Below are 26,088 nucleotides of genomic sequence, written 5' to 3'. Positions count from 1 at the left end.
TGATAGTTCTATGTTGTGTGGTTCTATGCTTCATTTACCTATAGGTAAGGTCATGTCTAAAAAATTTATCTTGCATATACCTGTGCAACATGGTTTATTTATTTGAGTCACCTTTAATCAGTGTTGTTCTTGCTTCTTGAGTGAGGTGGAGAGCATTGTAGGGAAGGATCTAGCATAGTGCATGTGTGAAGGGAGAAATGGATCTTCAGGGTGCTGGAGACAAATGTAAGTTTTCAGAAAAGGAAATTCTTTTAAAGGTGAAATTCTGATTTTACTCAGAAAATGTACAGCTTAGTTAAAGTAGAGGGTAAAGGTGTTAAACCACGGAAAAGATGACCCACCAAGCTATCAAGTGATCTTTATTCTAGAAAGGGGTAGATCAGACCCCCTGTCCGAGGCCAATAAGATGTGCAAGCTTCCAAGCACGTTAGGCTGGTTATGAATCAAGGCTTTGTAAGGGAAATTCTGCCTGCTAGGTTGGATGCTAATGACCAGGTAGGACACTTTAAAACTGCAGTTGTTTGCCTGCTTGCTGACATGTTTTTAGGCAGTATTTTTAATGTAGGGTGGCATCCCAATTTACCACGCTTTGGTTTGCATTTTGGGAGCGGTCTTAGAGTGCACAAATTAGATGACTTTTGGAGGAAACTACATCAGACAACACAGACCAGCTGCAGCTGGTGTTCAGTCACAGAACCAGCCTGCAACTAATCTGGCAAGAATGCTCTGAAGCCCAAGGCGTGTATGTCAGGTCCTAAGCACCAACTGATTTGTTTTACAGATTGGCTCTGGTTATCTTATCCCTGTGTCAGCTGTTGGTGTGTCTCAGAAGGACTAGTTCAACATGAAACACCACAACAGTGCAGCCTCTGAGGCTGTGAGAAATGGCAGTAATAAATAGCATTTCATGACACTGTTTCAGCAAGTGGAAAACTAAACAAACAAAAAAACAAATCTGCGTTTGTCTGTGCTTTATTTTTTTTCTGCCCTTTTCCATTGAAATGTATGGCATCAGTGGGCTTTTTAGTTTATTTTAGAAATTTGGGATGATGTATATTTGTAAAACATGAAAATCAGGAAAATACAACCTTACATATTTCAAAGATAATGCACCTTCTTATTCCACTGTATTTCCTGGACTTTGATTCCTCTAAACTGAAATAAAACCCTCATCTAGTTAGTGTCAAATGTGTTAATATTTACAAAACTAAAGCTCTTAAAAAAAAAGTTGAGAAACTTACTTAAGGTACTTCCATGGTAAACACAGATTCTTATCCCTTCATTAAGAAATTAGCATTTAAGGCAAATGTTATAAATCCAGTAGTATAGCTTTTTGCTTTAACTTGATGGAGGAGATAAAGCAATTTATGTTCAACTGATTTGAACATGATTCAATAAAGGTTACTTTACTTATCATTTTGAAGGATGAATTCTGTAGTAGCTCAGTTTTACACCTAACTTTCATTAGGTTTGTGAACGTTTTTGTGTAACTATTGTTAATTTTAAGTAACAAATAAAAAGCAAATCTTGATTTCATATTTTGTTCTTGTAAACAGAACTTTGTTGCAGAACTTGCCCCATTTAAAGCTATATTTTATCTACCATAAGAAATGAGTGTTTTGTCTGCCTGTAGTATTGTGTCTGTGCTGGAAGGGGGTCAGTGTAAGGCAGTGCTTGGTTGTGCAGCTGTACAGCTTTTATACTGATGCCATGCAAAAAGTGGTAAATCCCAGAACTACAGCAATATTATCATCTTCTTGAACTTCTGCTGTGCCTCTGTTGCTTCTCATTTCTAGATGATGACCATGTGTGCTTCCCCTCAGAAGGACAAGGGAAATAGGAGGTGGATGTGCTGACCAAACTTGATGATGTTCCTTTCTGTCCCCTGTGTAATACCAAAGCCAGGTTGCGGTGTGGAGACTGAACACCTGTTGTATGTGTTATTAAGTGAGCCCCCCAAAAAAGAGTATATTGGGGCATTTTCCCTGGGGATCCCAGTTAGGTGGCAGAGGAATAAATGCTCTACTCCACACCATACAGCACAGCCTGAAATTTCCCTGGTCTAGTTCCCGAGTCCAGTAACTCCAGCTTGGCTGATGAAAAGAGAGGCACTCCCACTTCTGCCCTAAACCTCCTCATGTCCAAGAGATGATACAGTACCATAATAGTTGGTGCTGCTGCAGTGCTCTCCCCCTGCATCTGTTTTTGCATAATGGAAGAGTCTGCTGGGACCGATGATGTGGACTGTAATCATGACTGGGAAAGACTTTGAACCAAGGAATAATTAGGTTTTAAAATAGCTTTTATGGGTCAGTTGTGAACATGCATTTTAGTGTACTCTTGCTGTGTTTTTGCTCTTTGCAACCAGTACACTGTGCACAGTATCAATGATTACTTTGGAGGGAGAGATAGCATCCTTTATGACAGACAAAAAGAGAGCTGTAAAGGGAAATCTGAGTAGCTCGGGGGGTTTTACACTGTTGTAAAACACCCGTGCTGGTTTGTAATAACATTCATAAACAACTGCATTTAAACATAGATGATGCCATGCTTTGAAGTCATGTGAAAGTCTGAGCCTTGAATGAATCTTCTTTGAGTAATCAGAAAACCGTGACGATCTGGTGCTATCTCAGCATGTCTTTCTTATTGCCAAGTCAGATCTTTATTGTGCTACAAAACTAAATACAGTGTTCAGGTCTGCACAAACAGAAACATCAATGTTTATAGCATAATATTTACCTTTCAAAGATGGAGTTAAGTAGCTACTCCACCCTGGCTTTGAAAAGAGAAAGAATTTCCTTAAACCTGCTCTTGAATTTATTTTTAAAGAGGTAGAGATTTTAACAATAGTGTAAAAGTCCCCCACAGTTCCATCTTTTTCATAGGTTATTTTTAATACTCACCTTGCTGGAGTTTGTGGGTGCATTTAAATAAGGCTGCAAAACTAAATATTGAGAATCTCAGAGTGCTTTAATCTTAAATGAAGGTTTATACCCCTTTTCCTCACCACTATAATCTCCATTTGAAAACACCTTCTAAAGTAATAAGCCCCAAAGTTAAATCCTCAGGAAAGGAGAGGCTTTATCAAGCTGGGTAATTGGAGGGGATGTGACTGATGACAGCAGCCAGGGCTGTGCTATGAATGGAGCAGAACTGTGTTGTGTCAAGCATGGAATTTTCCTGGCATTTGCCCTATTCTGTTTAAGTTTTTACTCCTTATGGGCCTTTGAGCATGTGCTTCCAGTTTCAGAACTGCTAAGGCAGTTTGTGTAAAGTTCTGCAGTACCATGCCACATCATCATTTCATTTTAATGGTATACATTTTAACACAGTTCTAATATTCATTCTGTTTCACTTCTCCCTGTCTGTAATTAATCTGTGCAATCCTGTGTGCTGATTTTAATGCAGTCCATGATTTTGATGTAATTTGATTGTTGTAATATGTCATGTAATGGCTTTTGCTGTATCTTTGGTGTAAAAAATGACCTTGTTGGGATGGAGTTGCGCCTGGTTTTAAGGTTCTTTGCTGTGTATTATGCTCTGTTTTAGCTGCACTTAGACCACTTGGAATATTCATGCTCATGTATTACTCTCATTGAGGATATATATAAATAGATACAAATATATAGATAGCAGTTTTGTTGAGTGTAAAAAGTTGTATACATTTCCATTTCTCTAAAAGCAGTCAATGTAAGAGCTCATCCAAAGCTAGGGGTTTTATGTTCTCTGAATTTTCCAGCATACAAGCTTTTCTGTCTCTAAATAAAAAAAGAAAACAATGCTTTTCTTTGAAACACAGTGTTTACTGCATCGGTTCAGTCAGCAGCCGCAGAGTAACCAAAGAAACATTCTCTGACTTCTTTTTGAGGATCAGACCCAACAGAGTTTTTGGGCAAAGGCCGCAGCATTTGTAATGCACACCATCACTAGCTGTTCTGCATTTTCTTTTAGTTTTACAAAGTTCAAGGCATTTAGCAAAGCACTTTGAACAACTTATATTTTGAGTGTAGGTGAATCAGACCAGTCTCTTTGCCTGCTGTGAACAATCTGCATCTCTTAACTTTTTCTGGAATGTGCTTTACAGTATGAAAATTATGCTTCTTAGAAGGAGCTGACCAGTTGGCCTTGCATCCTGTGTTTGACCTGCTTTGCATTAGTGCAAGTGTTACTAAAGTAATTTGATTGTGGAAATAATAAGTAAAGAACATTGAAGCAGTGTAATTGCGTGAAAATATATAAAAAGTGTATAACTTTAAGATGCTTTTGAACAGCAAATATTTGGAAACATCTCTTAAGGTAATTTTTAGTTGTAATCAGGTGTTTTGCAGAGTTTTTTTATGGATGGTTAGTTGGTTTTGATTGTTTATCCGTGCTGCACAACTCTTTTCCACAGCTGTTTTCACTGTTGCCACACTAAAATTTTGCTGCTTTTGATTTTTTCCTAGGGCGCCAATGCCTCAGCTTTGGAGAAAGAGATTGGTCCGGAACAATTCCCAGTCAATGAGCACTACTTTGGTTTGGTTAATGTGAGTCTCAGACCATAACTTACTGCTTTGGAAGGACAGGAATGGATTGGTTAAACAAGACTGGGATGAGTGAATACTTAAAATTCTGAAAGATATAATCACTGAATATTCATACTATTGAAGTGTGTTTCAGTATTTAGTGTATTTGTTGAAATATGCTACTGGATTGCTAAAATGGGCTCTCTATTGAATACTTTAATTTTATTAGTTGTAGAGTAATTTTTACTTCACTTGAATGTTATTAAAATGTCTAAGTCATAAAGAAGGCTATTTAAAATATGTAGCTTGTTGTTCATAATGTGGCAATAAAGTAAAATCAATACATTAAAAGAAAAAATATCTTGTGAAAGACTATGATGCTATGAAGTATTTATAGCTGCTCTTTATATTAAGATTAAAAAAAAATACAGCCCAAAGATGAAAGCAGAAAAAATATATTGGATTGCTTGAATCAGTAATTATTTTTAAGGAACGATTTAAACTTTAATTTCTGATATTACTGATGAAAAGTGTTTCTTGTTAGAAATTGAATTATACTGATGTGAAATATTAAATTAACTGGGCTTCAGAAATGACATAGTTAAAACAGGTTGATTTAACCAGAGCTATTGTCTTGCTTTTCTAAACAGAACTGATTATTTAAAAGTTGTCCTGTTGCTGTAAGGTGTCTCTGCCTCCAGGTGCTTAGCACTGCCCTGGTTTGAGAGTCTGCAGTCTGAACGTGCACTCTGGAGTCAGCAAACACTGACAAGCTGACTTCCATGCATCTCCAAACACCATCTCTTAAATTCAAGTGATTCCTTTCCTTTCTCATGAAAGCTGCCAAACCCCCCAGGTTACTTCTCTCAAAGAGGAGATGCAGCAGTTTCACTGTTAATGCCTGTCAGTTCTGCAGCTGAGCTGAGCCTTTCTGTTTTTCCAGTGACAGGGTTTTCTCAAATCTGTTACTCTGTTGGCAGATAAACTGTTTTCCTAATTTCTTGTACAAGTCCAGAGAAGATTTAAGACTTAACGGTGAAATTGTATTGTACACCTAATCTTAAAATTTTACATAGTTTTTACCCTTAAGAGAAGGTTCAGTAAAGGACAATCTTCTTAATATGTCATGAAGATCAACAAATTCTGGCTTTTTGTACTCAAGGGGGAGTAGAAATTTGAGTGGGTATCTGTCATTGCACTCATTTAAGAGGCAGGCAGCTACAATATATGAGAGTGCTTTTAATTTTCTGTGTTCTACAGGACTTTTGCTTATTTTAGCTTCAAACAATAAAATTTTATGGGCTAAAATTCTTTGAATTGTAACAAATAATAAAATGGGATCTCATTATGTTTATGGCATGCTGGTGCTGGTTTTCAGGTACAGTGATGGGAAAGGAAATTCTATGATGTTGATGCCTGAATGGTTTTCAGGTCTGTTCTGCAGGTTGTGTTTACTAACACAGCACATACAGACCATAAATGTGTAATGAACTTGCAGCATGTAAATTGCCAGGAAAAGTGAAAGTAACTATGGCCAATGACAAAGAATGACAGAGATAATGAAAAGAAATACTAGATAATTAGATAATAAATTAGTACTATTAGATTGAGAAGTGATAGAAATCACAGTTTTTGCCTTCATTGATTTCTCTAATTTATTTGTAGCAATTACAGAAAGTGAATCTCCTAGAGGCTTATTAACATTTACTGCTAAGTTTTTCTAATTTGTTTATTGATTTTGTTTGTCCTAACTTTCTCCAGGGTAATGGGAAAAAGGGAAATAATATGGAAGTCAATAGCTTTTTTCTAACTGTGTGATAGGTGGCCATTCGAAGTGCCTGGAATACAGAAAAGCATTTTAGATAAAGATGACAATCCTGAAATAGAGATCTGTCAATTTTCCAGATGTAGCATAAAAGAGGAGGAGGCAAAAGCCCTGTCTTACCTCTTTTCCAGCTTTGTGGTAGAATCCAGGGATTGTTCAGAGGATGTGCTGAAGGAGCAATTTGAGAGGTAAAAGAAGACCTAAGAAAGGGCAATTATGGGGAACATATGGAAGACCAGATGGTTTATGGGGGATGGAAAATTCAGCTTATACTTGAATGGACAATATTGTTCACTAAATCAGCAGGAAATATCTAAGATACATGGTAAGAGGAAAGTATTAGGAGTGTGATGTTCCATGCATCTGGACAACCAGGAGCATCAAGTCTGCTTATCACTCTTCTTTCCCTCTTCAGTGCAGTAATGCAAACTGTTCGAATCTATGTGCTTCACAAATTACATCAATCATTTTATCCAGTGAGGATGAAATAAGATTTTTAATCTCAGAGAGCTGCTCTGGAAACTCTTCAGCAGTGTACCAGATTGCTCGAGCAGAAGGTTTGGTTTTTCAATCTCTTGCATTGGATCTCTGTGTTTTGGAGAAATATTTTTCCCTGAAATGGCCCATTGCAAGAATGAAAAATTGTTAGAGCTGCCAGTGCATCAGAGCTGGGAGGAACCCCAGAGCTGCTCAAAAGCAGTGTTCCAAACAGATCTAAGTTCTTGTAAATCTTTTTGTTGAATGGGTTCGACAGCCACATTTCTTCCCAGTTGTATGTGCATCAGAAGAGTAAGCTGTAAGATTATAAATGTTCATAGGTGTGCAGTGATTTTGTTGCACAGTGTTTTTTTTTGCCTACTGTCCCATTGCTCCACATAGGTTTGGGTGTTGTAACTTTACTTGCAAAATTTAAATGAGAACAAGAAAAGAGGTGTGTGTGTGTAAAACATAGTCAATGCATTATTTTCATGAAAGGAAACAATCTGATTTCTCAGAATTTAGAGCAGAAGAGCAGTATGAATAGATAAAAAAGAAAAAATGTGGATTTTTTTTTACATCTCTTAGTCATGCACAGCGTAAGATGGTCCCAAAAAGGTCTTTTTGTGTTTTCTACAGCTGTTCTGAGGCAGGCTGGACAGGCATGAAGTGCCACAGTGCAGGGCTTGACTCCCAGGTGCTGTGGCTCTGGGGCAGTGCTGGCTGGGGTGGGGAGGAGGAGGAGGAGGAAGGTGTCTCTTGGCAGCCCAGCCCAGTGCTGAAGGTCCAGGATTAGAAGGCAGAGTGTGAGTGAGTGGTGGGAGCTTGGGAGACTAGAACCAGGTGTTGGGTGTTTCTCTAAAGTTGGGAACTGAAGTAATACTGGTGGTAAGAGCAGCATTTGTTCATTTAGCAAATTGAGTTGTACAGTCTAGAAACCTCCCAACCATTTCCCACTTGTTGCATAGTACAGGTACAGCCTTTTACATTTTTTTCCATGATTGGAAGCATTTATTTTAAAAATATTTTGAGTTTTGAAGTGATAAAGACTGATGCTTTAGAGATAAAACAAATGGGAGCTAATTAAATTTTCTTCAGGAGTTTGCTTTCAAACATTCTCCTGTTGCCTACTGTGTTTCTGAATCTGGTTGGAGAAAGCCTTTTATGAACTTAGTCTAGTTGTTTTTATTTCATACTCACAGGCATGTAGGTTAACATACATTCATATTAAATTAATCTGAATTTTGTTCAGTGTTCTGAGGTCTTCATATTTTGTCTGTCTCTCACCGCATGGTTGCCGTTCTAATTAATTTATCATCAGACTGCTCCTTTTTAAAATTGGAATCTTATGAAAATTCTAATTTGCTTGCTTTTCATCTTTTGACGCTTGCTGTAGAAATTTTAGCAGTTTTCCAGTTTGATTAAATTTTAAGAACTTTCTTAGCACTTTAATGTAGTTCTCTTTTTATGGCTGTTTCTAATTATAAACTCCTAAACAGTTTACAATATTAAATGTTTTGACTGAAGCCAAAGCTGTGTGATTTCTTCAGCTTCCTTTAAGGTAAAAAGCCCCAATTTTCCTCTTAAGTTCATCGACTTATTTGCAGATTTGGACCACAAAGAAGCTAATATAAGCATTTTCGTAGCTTAAAAAAAGAAAAATAATGGATGTTAAATTCATCACTTTTTAATATGGATGCCTTAATGACATCTTAATATTTTTTCTTACTTATTCTTTGAGTGTGTCTTGGTTATTTAGAAAGTAGTTCTTTGTATTTCATTTGTTTAAAATAGAGGAAAGTAATTAATTTTTAAGTTTTGTAATTAAATTGCATGGTGCTCTTGTTTGTCTTAATTGGGAGAGAGCAAAAACTATTTACTTTCCTGTTATTCTTAAGGTGTGAAAACTTTTGGTTCTTTTTCTCTATTGAAGGAACCTGCTCTTAAAATATCTCTGAAGGCAGTCTTTGCTATATAATTCTCCCCCTCACAATGATAAAGTCTCAGAATTTGCTGCCTAGATGTGCTGCTGTCTCTGTATAACATAAATCTGAATGTTATTTCCACATTTTGCAGAATGTGTGCAATAGGTGTATGCTTCAATTTGCAGGTTGTGTAAAGGCAGCTGAAGGGTTGGATTACTTGCTGAGTGCCTCGTAAAGATTTTTCCCACACTTTCAGTGTTGGATAATAGGTTCCACTGGAGGAGGGCAGCTTAAAATTAGAATGGCAGCATAAAATTAGGATGGCTTTATCCCCTGATGGTTCACAACTCCTTCACAGGATTGGTGGGGATGTTTGCAGTGCTGGGGGGAGCTGCAGACAGCGTCAGTGACCTCAGGTGCCTAAAGGAGTCTGAGGAGGGAACATCTGGGGTGTCCCACCTGGGGTGTCCTGGTACAAAGTGGGTTATGGATGCTTTTCTTGCGATTCTGCTTTCCTCTTTCAGTCCAGTGGCCTGTCTCCTTCAAAGTGTGCACATCCCATTTGTGTTCTCTTTTCCCTGCAATCTTGATTTCAGGCTACCAGCTGCCATAGCTTGGAATCCTAAGCAGGCCATGTCACAAATTTCCTTAAACAAATCTTGTCACCCTGGAATGAGAACTGAAAATGTAGGAGCAGGTTAAAGTAGTTATTTCAGACATTGATGACAGCTATTAAGATTTGGAGAATCTAGTTCCTGAAGTGTGTGAGGCACTCTCCATTTTCAGCTGAATTTCTTTGCAGTACAAGGTCATGCTGTGCATGTTCATTGCTGTTGTGACTGATGTGTGGCAGACAGATATTTTTACCTGAGCTTATTTTGGGAGTTATGACATTGAGGGTATTTTTTGAACATTTTGACCCAAATACATAGAAAATATTACCAATAAGTTAAATTTTAAGTGAGACAAAATTAAATAGTGTTGTTCAAATTAGCCTAGGTGTTTCATGCACTGACATACAGCATACTTGGTAATCCTTTGTGCAACATCAATACATTTTTCTACCTTAAAGTCAGGAAGAAATGACTTGCAGAAAGTTGACCTCTGCTTATGCACTCTCTTATGGGTTGGAGTTAATTTTACCTCTCTACAGTAATGCCATGCAAACTCACAGATCTCTCTCTTATTTTGTAGTTCGGGAACACGTGCTACTGCAATTCAGTTCTCCAGGCACTTTATTTTTGTCGACCATTTCGAGACAAGGTCTTAGCCTACAAGAGTCAGCCAAGAAAAAAAGAGAATCTCCTTACATGCTTAGCTGATCTCTTCCACAGTATAGCCACCCAGAAGAAAAAAGTTGGAGTAATACCTCCCAAGAAATTTATAACAAGATTACGAAAAGAAAATGGTAACTTTTTTTTTCTTTTTCTTGTGTAACAATTATAGCATTTATAATTTGATTCTGAAGCTGACATAGTGCATGCCAGCTAAATGCCTATGTATTTGTGTTCTGTGGAGTGCCTATACAGAAAGTGCTCTTGGTGCTGTAGTATAAACAAGAGGTGGCCCCAGGGTAAGGGTGTAACCCTGGAGCAGTTTTGAGAGGGAATCCTTGTTTCTGTGTATTCAAATAGAACTAAAGTGCATTGTCATTTTGTCACTATCTGCTTATGAAATTGCTTGCTAGTTTTGTTTCTCTGGGAGTTTAATATTTGTAATCAAAATTCATTGTAAAGCCTTTGTCCTTTATTTTAAAAAAATATTTTTTGAATGGAGGAATCAGTCTCCCAAACTGAGTCTGTGAAAAGACTTGCCCATAAGGATCTAGATTAAAGCCACCCCACCTTTTTAAATTGACTTAGAATTTATATATATTTATATAAAAGTAGTTGACCTCCTTTTAAAACCACTAAGTAGTTTTAGCAAATGATTTTTTACATGTCATCATTATCTTAAATTTCAAGAGATTTCTAGGGATTTTTCACATTTCTTGTTTCTTATCTGCAGGCCTAATTTGTCAGAATGTTCTAGAAAATTATTTGATGTTAAAATATAAATGAAGCCTTGTAATCTGCTATTCAATTTGGATACATTTTTATAAAAATACAGCTTTTTTTCCTTAAGGAGTAATTACTATAGTTAAATAAACTGTATGATGTACTATACTTAACGCTGCTGCAATAAATGTGTTCAGACTGTTGCAGTCTTTTCAAAGACCATGAATACACACTGAAAAAGCATTTAAATGATGATTATCTCTGTAGTAAAAACAAGAAATAAAATATTATGATGACATTCCTAGTTTGACATGGCTCTTCCAGCAAATGCACTCCATGAGCTGTAATGATATTGTTAAAAAAAATCTCTTGGGTGCTGTACAATCACTTGCCTGTGCAGAGCAGAAAACTCATTCCCTTCTTTGGCACGTATCTTTGGGTAAGTGTGCTTATGTTTGATACATTTACAGAAACAGTTCGTTATAACAAATGCAGAGAATCATTCAGATGGAAAGCAGAATGCAAACCACAGGAGCCATTAAGTTCATTATAGAAAGTGTTCTTTGTAATGTGTAATTATGTCATGCCACTAAAATTCTACTCAGAGCAAGGCAATTGGAAACCCTTCAGTAGAGAAGTCAGATGTAGAAGTTCAACCCTTGTGTTTTTGGGCCTCTTTTAATGATGATACTCTCACCTTTTGTACAAATAAATAGCTGCATTCAGACTGCAATTGCATGGGTATCATATATGCTATTAAGTGCTTACTGTAAGGGTATATGATTTTGAGCCTTAAAGAAGAGTTAGTTTAAGAGCCATGTAGGTGTGCAACACCAGTCTAGAGTCTCTTCAGTCAGTGTCCAGCTATACCAGGGTGATAACTGAGGAGACAGTCTTAGTGTATTCCAGACTGCAAAGCTGCTGCTCCATCTTTATTTGCAATGTCTGAATGCAGCATGGATATATTGTACATCTCTGGGCTGGAGAGGAGCTTTTCACAAGGGCATGTAGTGACAGGACCAGGGGGAATGGCTTTAAACTGCAAGAGGCCAGGTTTAGATTAGAGATTAGGAAGAAATTACCATCTGTGATAGTGGTGAGGCATTGGAGTAGGTTGCCCAGAGAAGCTGTGGGTGCCCCATATCTGGAAGTGTTCACGACCAGGTTGGATGGGGCTCTGAGCAACCTGGTCTTGTTGGAAGGTGTGCTTGTCCAGAGCAGGGGAGCTGGAACTCAGTGATCTTTAAGATCCCTTCTAACCCAAGCAATTCTGTGTTTCTCTATTAATGACCTTAAAGTTTAATTGCTTGGGAAGCAGCTGCTGGCTTGAAGTCAGCTGGAGGTGTACTGTTACATTTGCATAAATTTATTCTAATTGTGGAATGAGCAATCTGTAGCTCTCACTTTGCTGTAGTTAATGCTTATTACTGACTGGGCACAAAGCCCTGACAGGCCTGTGGTAGTACACTGTGAAGAACCTCTGAAGTCTTTTACCTCAAGAGACTTGTAGCTCTTGCCCTGCCTTGATTTACTTGATTAAATAAAGACCTTGCAATTGGCTAGATTGAACTCACTTGTCTCAAAAATAGTGTAGTAGTTCATTAAATAAACTACATGGTTCCTACTCTTGCCTGGCCTATTGCACTACTTAACCTCTCCAAATGACCTAGATTAGCATCAAGGTTTCCCTACTTAGCTAATAACCTTAGACCTTTTTTTTCTATTTGAAGTTTATTCCTGGATGCCATCAGGTGACTGTAAAGCTTCCCTGGAGTGCCTGTATGCATTTCAAAACCTGAACTTCACTGGGTATCTTTTTCATTCATATATCCACTCCTGTTCACTGAAGACCTGTCTCTTAGAAGATTCTTGGACTGCCAGCAAAGTGAAATAATTGCACATTAAAAGATTTGTGTGATACTAGCTTGGGATTTAAAATGCTTTTTTAATAGGCAGATAAATTTCCTTTTAGCAATTCCTGGTCAGAGAGAAAAGAAGTAACTATTACTGAATCTGTGTTATCCAAGATACTGACCTAAGCTTGGCAGAGATAGCATAGTCCCTGTAGGAGATCCAGTGGCATCTGGAGGCTGGGCAGAATGACCTGTGCCAGTTCTGGCAGCACCCCACATACGCCTGTGTTTGGGCCATTGAATTTTTGTGCCCTGCTTTTCTTGCAGTATGGTTCAGTTTTCAGGTAGTTCCAATCAGCTGAGTGATTTCTGTCAGTGCAAGCTGACTTGCTGTCCCCTCTTCCCACCCCCTATTTTTTTTGGCTTAGTTTATCACGTAGGCATTTTGGGTTGGTGTCGTATTGCCGTGAATGATTCAAGATGTGAAATCTTGACTGGTTTTGAAATCTGACTCTGTTGAAAACCTTTCTGTAGCACAGCACTAACTGATCAGTTAGTAAGTCTTGTGTTTTATCTCGCAGAACTGTTTGATAACTACATGCAGCAGGATGCACACGAGTTCCTGAACTACCTTTTGAACACCATCGCAGACATCTTGCAGGAGGAGAGGAAGCAGGAGAAGCAGAACGGGCGCGTGCCCAATGGCACCATGGACAGTGAGAGCAACAGCCCCCCAGACCCCACCTGGGTGCACGAGATCTTCCAGGGAACGTTAACTAACGAAACCAGGTGTCTTACCTGTGAAACTGTAAGTTCTCGTGGGCTTTGTAAACACCAACATGCCATGTTCAGAGCTGCGTGCTTCACGGTTCATTTGTCCCAGCAGAACAAGATATTAGTTCCTTTCTTCAGTGATCTTTATGTTTGTGTGAATATTTGTGTTTTTTCTTTGTTAGTAAGAACATTGCAGCAGCCAATGAATGAATTGTAGGAAGAGATGTCTGATCAATATAAAGAAAATGCCCAGTTGGATTTTTTGTCAATGTGATCATAATCACCTTCAAAATTTAGATCAGAAAATTCTAAAGTGGTGTATTCTTAAACAAAGTAAACTCTGTGATTTCAGGGTGTGAGGTCCTTCTCAAATTTAATGTCTAAATAACTTAGTGTTGTGCTTACTGATGCATCTCATAATTAAGTATTATGAATCAGTTTCCATGGATTCCTGGTTTTTAAATTTAAAGCTGTTGAAATCAAGATACTAATGGTTGGCTTTTGGCACTTTGGTAGTAGACTGGGATTCTCAAAATACCTTCATGTTCATGAAAAGTAATCCTTCCCTAAATGTCTGTCCACAGGCATTCTTCTAATACTACACGCTGAGAAATAAACTCTTTCTCTGAGTATGCTATACTAAAATATTTTTGAGAAGTTCTACAATAAGAGAAAGAATGTATTTCATAAAAACTTAAAATTGGATTTTACCAGCTTGAGAAAGAGTAAAAGCAGCACAATTTTAAAATTACAGTAATTCTGTCATGGTCTATTCCTTAGAGATTGTAAAAAGCTAAATGGCTGTGGGTTTTGTATAACTTCATGCCAATTTTCTTTAACTTAATTAGGTAACGCAGATATGTCAGCATGACGTTGGAAGGCAGGAATTAATCAAATCTGTATATTTCTCATGTAATTTTCTCAGTCTTCTAGAAATACCTATCTCTTTTATTTCAAGGAAAAGAGATTCATAATGTCATGTATAATGTAACTGCAGACTATGAGTAATTTAGGTGCTCATTCCACGCTACCATCTTTTTTTCTAGCAGATTTCCCCTCCCTAATCAGTATTTCTTGGCGACTGTCAATTGTTTCTCTTCTAGTTCTTGAGCTGTTCTTTTTTTTTTTTCCTTGAAACATGAGTTTAGCCTGAGTCTTTTGACACAATTGGCATCATTACCTTTCCCTCACTGTGGCATTATGAATTACTGCTGTCAGGATTTTGATCTAGGTACCGTCCTTAATGCAATTTTAAAGCACTGATACGCTCTTTGCCAGCATATTTTATTAGTTAACAGGTCTGTCACAATTTTGAGAATTCTACTAACACTGCTTAGGAGTTTTTTTCTATTAGCTGTAGCTAATAGAAATATTCAGCTATTGCTGAACAAGATGATAATCAAAGTAATCTGGAAACTATTTTATCAGGTTCTGTATTTTTAGTATGTCAGCTTGTGTCTAAAACACAGTGACCTGGAAATGAGCACTTAGAAACGCATTTGCCCAAATTAAATGGGCAATATTACTGTGAATAGTGTTTTATTTTTAAAAATACTGAGTATTTATGATTGTTTTGATGCTTATAAGGAGCTGTTGGCATTTAGATTCTTTCTGTGTTTAGAAATATAAGCTAAAATGTTAGGAGTACTTGAAAATAGCTCATGTACAAGATTACAAGCAATAGTGGATGGATTTCTGCTTCTTAAGGACAAGACAATAGCCCTAGTATATTTTTAATTTAAATTGGAAAATTATTGCATATTTAAATATAAAGCATAACATATATCTTTGCTGAAAGTGACAGTCATTATCTTCTAATAGGACAAACCTCCTCAGTGTTCCTAAAATGAGCAAAATTTTATTGTGATTTTGGTTGTCCTGGTTATATGGGAAAGAGCATCCTTCCAGATGCACTGTTTCATTAGCCCATCTTAAAGATAAAAACTGAACTATTTAAAGATGCATCCTCAGTTTAAGTATGGACAGTGGAGTATAAGGAACGTAGATATGATTCTTTAACAAAGATTTGTGTTGTGAATCAAGCCAATTTATTAAATTAATATGTTACTAAAGGATTGTAAGTTGTTTTTTCATATTTTTAATGTGGTTTCTCTTTATAGTGGTTTCACCCTTCCTGGACAGAGGCAGAATGATGAAGTGAATGTAAATTTTAGGGCTAATTTATAGAAACTGTCTACAAGCTAATTGGTTTTACAGGTTTCTCTCATAGTTTAAGGAAGGATAACAGTAAACCAGAAAGTATTATAATTGGCTTCATTAAATATTGAACAGCTAAATGTGGCCAGTACTTCTGCAGAGAAATATAGGGATTTGTCAAAACCACCATATTAGTCTCCAGGTGATGGTCTTGCTCTTGGGTTCAAATGATTCTACGACTGAGAGAAGGCAATAAGGAAAATCCCAGTGTTCTCTCTCATATGGGTCCTACAGAGCCTTTAGCTCTGCTCAATTTTCATTTCTCTCTTTTTTTTTAATCAAGATAAATCACTTTGTTTCAGCTTCTTTTAAAACTGCTTTCTGTTTTAGCACACATGGCAGTGTCTAGCTGCAAGAGCTCTTTTGCCAGTGAGCAGATTCACATTGCAGTGAAATCCCCAAGTGTAGGAAATAATGGATTCTGTGAGTTTCGGCCTTCTGAGCTTTGTGTTCTGTGCAGCTTTGGTCATCAGAGTGCAGCTGAGCTGTGTGGGTGCAGATGATGTCCTTGACGTGGGAACAGCACAACATCCCCTTCAGCCAGAGCTCTGGAACATCCAAAGTCCTCACTATTACTCAGATGTTCCTGTTAGGAGTACTCAGACAGCTTTTTGAATACATCAGGGCTCCATCCTGCAAGTGCTGAGGTTTTCTGATCATGCCCATCATTTTTTTCATTCTATAGATGATTGCAATATATAGCATTGCTGATTGTAGTCTAAGCATAGTAATGTTTATTTGAAACAGAACCTTTACAAAAAGTGGGGGGAGGGAAACTTGTAAGACTCCAGAGTGGCTTTTAATTTTTTTTTTAAATTAAAACTGTATGAGTTCATGTTTGAAAAATCTGTTCAAATAGTAAGGCTCAAAGAATCTTAACAATTAAGAATAACAATTTATAAATCACCAACATAAATGGAAAAAATTCCACTTGGCTATTCTTGCAATGAAGCCTTTAATGGTTCCTCATGATCCTAAGTGCACAGTGGGCTGTCTAACCTGAGTGAGGTGTTTTAAGGCCATATTACCACAGAGAATGGAAATTGTCCTTTTGCAAACTTCTGTTTTCAGTACCAACCTCTTTTTAACCAAGTAGAGCACATCCTTTCCCTCCTCTCCATTGCCCTTACAGCTTTTGTGTGGGATAAAGCTGCCTGTGAAATCTGTATTGTTTCACGTAATTTTCTTTGATTAGACCAAAAGAGGAAGAATTACCTAATTGCATGTCTGAATAATACTGATCACATGACTCCCTAATTCCAGCTGTCCTAGCTGAAGACTGCAGCAGCAGAGTATTTTCTAGAACTGATTTTATTTTTCTGAGCCATTCCTAATCCCCAGTTACAATGATTTCCACCAGAGTTCCTAGTATTATAAATGCAGGTCTGATAATTCCAAGAGTGATTTGCAAGGGGATATTTTGAAGAATTGACCACACAAATAAACCATAATACATCCCTGAATACAGGAAATGTACAGCACACTGAAGATGCAGGTGACTTTTTTTCCCCCACTCTAAACATTCTGGAAGTTTTCCACATGTTCTCTGTGGTCTCTTTAAAAGTAAAAACATTATACTTGAGCATCTGAATGTTGCAGTAGAAATGATGTGTACTGACTTAGTGGTGTTTTTTGACATGCACACTCAACTCTTGGAAAGACTAGGGACAGAACAGTGGGAGCCCAATCTTCTCACAGGTATTAACAGAAGCTTTCAACTTAATTTCCTGGGTGTTTGGATTTGCCCTGTGTTTTTAATGCTCGAATATGGTTGTCTTGACCATCTGCCTTTTTCTTTTTTTCTCCACGTACACTTCCCTTAGGAGCTGTGTGTTTCTCATCTCTTGATTATTAGAGAACAAATTTCTACTTCCTCTTTTTTTTTCCCCTTCTGAATTGAAAAGGGAACATAAATCTCATATGTTTAAAAGATTCAACTTACATTATTTCCCTGTACCTATTTCACTTTTCCTGCATTCAGTCAAGAAACTGCAGCCAGGTATCTTTTCTAAAAGCATTTACTTCTGTATCTAGGCAGAGACCATTGTCATGAGTGACACTGAGAATATTTAGATACAGAGAGGACACACTAGCAGGCAGAAGTTAAGGTTGCACATCACTGGTTTTTAAAACTTCAATAGCATAGTTGGTTTTCCGGGCAGCTGTGGATTTTTTCATCATTTGTCAGGGTTTGTGGTGGAATTTATTTTCTACTTCTAGAATGTTCTGTTTTACTTTCTTGTTACTCTTACATTTTTGTGAGAATTGGCTGCTATTCTGCCTCTGTCAGACCAAGCTCTCATTTGACAAATTTAGTGTCTGCTGCTCCTTTAGGAGTATGAGTCTAGCCTGGAAGAGGCTTCAGAATATTCATGCTGTTTATTGGGTACACTGTGACATGCAAATACATAACTTTCGGTTCAAGGGAGTCAGAGAAGAACAGAAGTGAGAGCAGTAAGCAAAGTCACAGTGATTCTGTTCTTTTGAAAAATCTGAGGTGTAGAAGAAACTTGGCATTAATATTGTTGATCTGAAGTCACAACATAGTGAGAACTGGCATTACATACACCCAGAGACTCATACACACCTCACCCTTCCTGAAAAAAAAAGAGAAAATACAGAAATCTCTGAAATAGAAAGGCTACTTGTAAAATTTTTTAAAAGGATATTATAGGGTAAAAGATACATTCTGTCAATAGAAAGTGGTACTGAAAAACAGAGGTAAATTAGTATTATTTGTCTTAATTATGTTCTATTGGGTCTTCTTTTCATGCAGGTAAGCAGTAAGGATGAAGACTTCCTAGACCTTTCAGTTGATGTGGAGCAGAATACTTCAATCACTCACTGTTTAAGGTAGGCACAAAAATGCAAATTTTTGTGATTTGCCTTTACCTGTTACCCAGAAAGCAGGAAATAAGCTGCCAGTCCTATCTTTTGTAGATTGAAGTTTTGTTGATACTGTACATTTCTATGGATATTTCATATTAAAAAATTAGTGTTTACAGCTTTGTTATTTTTACTCAGGGGTTTCAGCAACACAGAAACTCTGTGCAGTGAATACAAGTATTACTGTGAAGAGTGTCGCAGTAAGCAAGAGGCACATAAAAGGTACAGCACAACTGGGGAAGGAGACAAATAACGCATGCATTCAATGAAAATACTCTGGTACTGCTTTTGTGTGTGTGTAAAGGAGAGAACACCCTTTTCCCCTTAGTTTTTCTACTCTTCTTTCACTTAAAAAGTAACTTGCCTTCCTTTCTCTCGCTAGAATTCAATGTGTCTCTTTCCATGAGTAGTGAGAATCCATGTAAAGCGTTTTGGGACTCCTTTGATCATTATTTATTTTACAAATGAGAAAATGAATAGTCTTAAGACCAAAAAAAAAAGTTAAAAAGCCAAGTCAAAACAAGCTCTCAGGGACTAATAAAAAATAATTGGCAATGACGAAGTCATTGATTGCATGTGATTTCTTAAACTTAGTTTTGTTTTGAAAATGAAGTAATTTCTCCAGTTGCTGAACGATTCGCTTTGGTAGCGCTTTTTGTAACTATTGTTGTTAACTGAGTTTCTGATTTTTTGAACATGTCTGATTATTTGTGCCAAACTGCTTGACAGAGCTCCTGGAAATCATCCAAAGCTCGGTGGAAGCCTGAAAACCATTATGTTTGTTTAAAACCAATTCCTGTCTGCCTAATAGTTCTAGTCTTGTTTACACCTTTGAAAAACCTGTCAATTTGTGTACTGTGTGGTTATTCATTACCTGAGAAAGTATTTGGCTGAAGGACTGAGAGCTCTGACATGCTCTGCTGGTTATGCCACTGCTGCTGGTTATTCGGTTTACCATGGATTGCACACACAGATTTTGCATATCTCATCTGCCAAGTCTGCCTTCACACATTGCCTAAGCTTACTAATTGGTGTCTGGTAGAGGTTGTGGATCCAGGCCTGGCCTGTTTTCTGTTGCCTGAGCTCTTTTTCTGTGTGGGAGGTCATGTGAGCCATGACCAATATAAATTGGGTTGGCATAAACCTGTACTGTAGGCACTTCCATTTCAAAACACAGCTTTGATTGCTTATGTTTTGGGTTTCACGTGGGGTGTAGCTTCAGTTTCACTGCAGTCATACTTTTCTTCCATCTCTATGAAACAGTTTAGCTGTGATGGGGACTACTCAGCTAGCAGAGATGGTGTATGGTGTACCAAATTTCTTCACCATTGAAAGACCTCCAATTACCAAACACAGTTATATTGTAAGGAGAGGACTTAGTTTTGAAAAGAGAGCAGAAATTGTAGCCATAATATAATAAAAATGTAACTCACCCTAAAAAATAGTTGCTTCTGTCATCTTTCTGCCCTGCTCCAGCTGTTTTCATTGCCTGGTCCCCTTGTGGGCAGGTGAGTTATCAAGGAATTTGTCCACAGTCCCCTATCTTTTGAAAACCAGCTGTCTTTTACAAATTTCCTGACATTCTGAAAGTGTGGCCTTAATAGACCTGTCTGAAACCTGGCCTGTATTGCAGAGACTTTTGAGCTGCCATTTGGGGCTGAAAGTTTGAAAAGGCAGCACTGTGCTGGTCCAAGGCACTTGGCTGTGCCAGGAAGCAGAGAGCTCTGGTTTGGTTGCTCTGTTAGGATGGGCAGATTCATTGCCCAAAGATTTGGAAATCTGTGATGCTGCCAGGCCAGCTGTGGTTGGCTGAGGAGGATTTGTAGGCGCTGATGTGACATGTCAATACCTCACGCTAGGGAAAGGGGCTATTGAGCCCTCAGTAGAACTAGGTCCCTTTCTGGCTTTGACTGCTGTAAAACATTGCTGCAACATTTGTACCAAATTTTTGTGCCAGAGGTCAGCCTTATCTTGTTTGGATAGCAGGAGGTGGGTGCATAACAGCAGGCTGTTTGTGTCCCTTGGAAATTTTAAATGAATGGCTTGGAAATGAATGGCTAGGAAAACTTGGGAGTAATACTTATGTGACAAAGTGGTGTAACAAAGCTTATTTTAAAGAGCTTGTTTGACTTGGCTGGTTTACTGGGAAATTCAGCTGGAACAGGACCTCTGAAATAGCTCTGTTGCAATACCTGCACTATACATCAAGTGGGATCTAGGTTTTACTTTTGGAACTCCGAAAAGCTATGGGTAGATAGACTTAAAAGTTGAATTCTGTGCTGTGTGATCTTTATGTCTAAAATGCTATGTGAGCTCATCACAGTTGTTTTTATGTAGTATATCTTACTGTTTTAAATACATTTTCAGTTCTCTCTCTTTCAGTTAAAAATCTTTAGTTTAACAACACAATCAACTTTTAAACATCTGATTGTTTTGGTTTCTTTTAATGCTTGCAAAGGTTTTTAAAGACTTCAGTAGAACAAGTTTCTTGGTTTTTGCTACTGACTGAATGTTTAGGATGAATATTGGAAATACTGCTGGTTTTTTGGCTTTGCTCTTTTTTTCAGGATGAAAGTAAAAAAGCTGCCTATGATTCTAGCTCTCCATTTGAAGAGATTTAAGTACATGGATCAGCTGCATCGATACACAAAACTCTCTTATAGAGTAGTTTTTCCTTTAGAGCTTCGTTTATTTAACACCTCAGGAGATGCCACCAATCCTGACAGAATGTATGACCTTGTTGCTGTGGTAGTTCATTGTGGAAGGTAATTACTCTGCTATAAACAAGGGGGGTTTTTTATAAACAAAACTGTGCTTAAAAGAACAACACAAAGCCCCCAGTGTCATATAAATCAAACAAAGACCTCTTAAAAAAACTTTTTTAGGAAAAAAAGTGTTGTGGGGAAAAGCTATCAGTCCTGACAGAAATTATGGCCTTGTTGCTTTCAGAGATCATTGTGAAACATGGTGACTGTATTTCACATTACAGATCTTTATATGAACTTAACTGTGTTTTAAAAAAAACAACACAAACCACACATTATCATACAATAATATTTAAAAACAGTTTCTAAGGAAAACAGCTTTCTTAGGAAGGAAAGCATTATAGAAAGAATAATTTATAAATAATTTCCTTTAGGGTGTGGTTTTTTCCTTAAGGCTTGAGCAACATTTTCTGAAATATATCCACATATTATGAGTTTTGTTGATTACTTTGTTTCTCTACTTTCAAAATAGGACTGTTAGATTTATATTTGATTTTGCTATATTCAGCAAATGTTCTTGTGGTTTCAAGAACATTTAAAACCAGCTTGTTCAACAAACTGCTTATTGAGTGGATAAAAGCCTCAAGTTGAAAATTTGAAAATTACAATTTGACACCTAGAATTGCAGAATAATTTATATTGTAAGGTTAAATACTAAAACTCAAAACAGGGTAACTTTGACATTAGATTAGGTTGCACTGATCACAGTTTCATAGCTAGGAATCCTAATTTCGCTTTCTCTTTGGACAATTTGCTCCACTTATTCAGGCTTCTCACAATGACTAAAGAGTAGACTTAAGATAAATAGATCTCAAATTGGACAATTTTGGAAAAAAAGCCTTTGTGCTGTAGTTTTCTGGGACACTCTTGTTCTGGATTACAGGGAAAAATCTTTCTGGCCATTTTGACCATTTCTGCTTTCTTGGGGACTTCTCCATTCTCAGAGGCACGGGCAGGAAGCAGATGCCCACGCTGTTTTCATGGAGATCTGGTGCACAGACATCTCCCTCAGGATGGCACCTTCCCTCCCTGATCTGGGCACAAAGCCATGGGAGTGCTGCTGGCCAGTTGTGGCAGTTCCAGAACTGCTTCAGCTGGGTTGTCCACTCTCAGTTGTAAGGTTCAGCTGTTTCAGAAATTGTGCTGCTTCCTTACTTGAGACCTGATGACAAATAAGGCACTCCTGCAGTTCTGGTGGGTTGTTTTTTCTGGCACAGTCGTGGAGAAATTTCTTGTCTGCCATAACTGAAGATGCTGAGCATTGTGACGGTTTTAATTGGGAGCCTTTCTCATTGCTGAGCTTCTTGAGACTCCTAAACTGCCCATTTAATTCAGTTTCTGTTTACTGTGGACCAGATAGAGAGACTGGAGATGAGCAGCAGCTCTACAGGCTTTTTCTTTCTAAAGATCAGAAATAGTTTTGGATCTGTTCTGTCTCTATGAAATATCAGAATGCTTTATTGATTTCACTTCTCTGTCTCTTTTTGAGATTTCATTTATATTGTCAGTGCCTGTGTTGCTCTTTCCTTATTTGAAATTGTAATACTTTATTTAGCATAATAAGTAAGACTGTATTGTGAGGATGATGTAAGTAGAGAGTAAAAAAAAAAGACAAGACACTTCCAAACAGAAATTGTAGTGGTAGCCATTTTAATTACTGTTAAGTGCTGCTTTTCTACAAGAAAAATAATTAAAGGGAATGCATCTCCACATATATGTAAGTTACGGTTTATGTTCTTTTCCCATTTTACTTTACAGTGGCCCTAACAGAGGACATTATATTGCAATAGTGAAGAGTCATGATTTTTGGTTGCTTTTTGATGATGATATTGTTGAGGTAAGCCCAACCAGAGCACATGCACCTTTCTTGTGGATCTGATTATTTAAAGTAGAATGACTGGTGTGCTGATGAAAAGAGGCTTCAACCCCAGTCTAAATGAGCAATAATTGTGTGTGCAGAGCAGTGCGTCACAATTTGACTGTACAACGCTTTGAATTCCATTTAGGTTTTTAAAAAGAAACTCTTTTGTTCATGACCACTGTCTTCCACCATTGTTTTATAAACTGTTCTGTGGCAAGACAAATAATGATATAGATAAAATGGGTTTTAGTTTACAATACATAGGAACTTAATGCAACACTTACAACAACACTTAAGAATTTATATATAAAACATACATAGCTGCTACCCTCTGTGCAGTTGATGGCTGAGGAAAAGCTGAAACATAACAAATTAAAGAATTATTTGGATTTTATTGTGTTACGTAATTATGTGAAAGTTAATTTGGTTTTACAATAACTTTTAGAGTGGAACCTAATTTTATGTCTGTATTATGCAAGACATTCCTACTTGAATTTTGTTTGTGTTTTTACATGCAGAAAATTGATGCACAAGCTATTGAAGAGTTCTACGGGTTGACATCAGACATCTCAAAGAACTCTGAGTCTGGTTACATCCTCTTCTATCAGTCCCGGGACTGAGGGGGAGCTGTGGTGAAGAGAGATTCTTGTGTCTCGCATCTTCTTGTCCTGGAGTGGAGCAAGCACTGAAGAGAAGGAAAGCAGGGAGCTCTAGGGGCAATAGCACAGTTTGCACACAACTAAGGAAAGAGTTTGGGGTTCTTAAAATGTTTATATCATTTTCATTTTATTTGCTCAGGTATCATGCTGACTACACATCTCCACTGCATCCCATAAAAGCAAAAAGAGAGATACCAGCCACTCTTGCAGGAGCTTTCCTTTGGGGAATGCCATCTCTGTGGTCCTAGTTCAATGCCCATTGAAGCCTTCCATGGACTTCAGTGACCTTTGAATCAGGTTTGGTGCAGTTAGGAGCGTTAGAAATCTGTATTTTATACAGACTTTGTGTAGAAAAGGTAAAGGATTCCCTGTGAAGTTAGTTTCCTGTGCTTAGGTTTGAAAGAGTGAGGTTTGGAAGGTTAACATGTAAGCAAGAAGTTATGTCTGGGCCCAACTCAATTGCCTTCTTGATGGAAGGGGTTTACCTGAGGATGTGAAGTGGTGTCAGGGAGGCAAGGATGCTTTGCTTCTCTGGAGAAGCTTACATTATTTATAATGTGTGATCGGGAACAATCAGTCAAGGTTATGGCTTTTCATCTCCGTATGGGGAAAGATTTGGTTTGTAATAGTTTATTTTTTATTTATAAATTATTGTAACTTAGGATCTTGTGTATTGTCCTTTATTCTAACAAGTATTGGAAATTTTATATATTCATTTGAATTTAAACTAATTATGTTTAAATATTAAAGGAGAGACAATAAAAATTACAAAAGCGACACCTACAATATCTGAAAAATTTTTAACACAGAAGAGAGATTTCCTTCTGGAGGAACTGGTATCTAACTCAGGTACTTTATTTAATAAAGTCAGAGTAGACTCTTCCCATTAACGGGTGAAAAAAGTGATGTAGAATACTTAAATCATAAGAAAACATTGGTGCAGTGGTGGTATACCAGTCTTTGTAGTTCTTTGATGATTTGTTAATGGTTCATACTCCAAGCAAATTAGAATGATTTGGATCGAAGTAAATAATTTTAAGAATATTATTTCCTCTCCTAAAAGCAGATCAACTTCTGTTAAACATTAAATTAAGTCTGAGTAATAAGAAGAAATCGGTTTGGAATTTCATGAGACTGAAGGTATACCACATTCTTGTGAAAGTAATAATATTTAAGTCTTGTATAGTGGAAATTTTTTGAAACTAAGCAGTTTACCTTGCTTTAGGCTTATGAAACAGCGTTAAGAATTAAATCTTGGCAAAACACCTGATCTGTAAGAAATGTGAACTGTTTGACATTCTTCACTTAGGAGTACGTTGTCTGACAGTAGCTGAATGTAATTTCTGGAAGGTCATTGGATGTGCATTCCAGATTATGGCAATCAGGTCTTGGATGTCCTTGTCACTCCCTTGTCAGCTAGTGATTTCTACATTACTGTAATTTTCTAAGGTTATTTTATTGGTACTGTTACAACTTTTAAAAAGAATGTCTCCTGTCTGCTGCTATAACTGACTATTTACTTACCTGTATCTTTTAGCTCAGGAAATGACTTCACCTATTCACTCAGTTGAACAAATCTTTAACAGGGTCACTAAATAAATTGGGCTATTTAGCAACTGTCATACTATAACAAATCGCTTTTGTAAGATGCAGAGTTTCTAACGCCTTGGTTTGGCTAGAATTCTTTTATAGAAGATTATGTATCATGATTAAACTACCAGCATTGTAAAGTAAAGGCTGAATATTCTGAGAGGTGCAGAAAAATATGATTGGGTTTTTCTGAAAGGATTCAAATAATGTTAACATCTATTTTTGGCTTTCAATACAAAAAGGTTTAAGGGGTAAATCAGTTGCATAATGGTGCATGTTAGAAGGATGAAGTCCTTTGCATACTAAAGGTACAGTATTGCAAAAGAACTGTCATATTACCTTTTGCTAATTTGTTTGGTCTTTTTCATTTTTTTCTTTTTTTTTCTTCTTATTTTTGTTTTGTTTTTTTTTTCTTTTGTTTTAATGTAGTTGAAAGTTAAGGCTAGTTGATAAATGTTTTATACTTTAACAAAATTCAAAGCATTTTTGTTATTTCACTGGTTTTACTCCTGCTATGTATTTTTATAAGATCCTGACTTTTATTTTGTATAGGGGTTTTGAGATAGTATTCCAAATTACATATTTCGTTTTTCTTTTAGTGCAGCTGAAATAATTATAAGTTCTTCATTAAACTGATATCAGAAGCTGCAACTTAAAACAGAATTAAAAGAGACAGAAATACGAAATATAACTGATTGGTATGTAAAACATTATAGGATTTTTTCTTGACTGTAATACAGTGAGGAGTGTGGGA

General features: G+C 37.1%; 1 protein-coding gene across 1 annotated transcript in view; it reads left to right on the top strand.

The window, feature by feature from the left end:
• The window catches only part of USP12 (ubiquitin specific peptidase 12), a 32,175-nt gene extending 6,453 nt beyond the window's left edge, over positions 1-25,722 (top strand). The window contains exons 2-9 of the mRNA XM_054271938.1: positions 4,446-4,526; positions 9,927-10,140; positions 13,164-13,390; positions 18,350-18,426; positions 18,598-18,681; positions 21,027-21,224; positions 22,983-23,061; positions 23,604-25,722. Coding sequence (XP_054127913.1) covers positions 4,446-4,526; positions 9,927-10,140; positions 13,164-13,390; positions 18,350-18,426; positions 18,598-18,681; positions 21,027-21,224; positions 22,983-23,061; positions 23,604-23,705 — 1,062 coding nt within the window. The 3' untranslated portion in view covers positions 23,706-25,722. The remainder of the gene's footprint in view (positions 1-4,445; positions 4,527-9,926; positions 10,141-13,163; positions 13,391-18,349; positions 18,427-18,597; positions 18,682-21,026; positions 21,225-22,982; positions 23,062-23,603) is intronic.
• Positions 25,723-26,088: the final 366 nt, after the last annotated feature.

This window comes from Melozone crissalis, unplaced genomic scaffold (assembly GCF_028551555.1).
Source record: "Melozone crissalis strain CALT ecotype California unplaced genomic scaffold, PUWL_Pcris_2 ptg000013l_1, whole genome shotgun sequence".
Lineage (NCBI taxonomy): Eukaryota > Metazoa > Chordata > Aves > Passeriformes > Passerellidae > Melozone > Melozone crissalis.
This window is presented reverse-complemented; position numbering and strand designations above follow the sequence as displayed.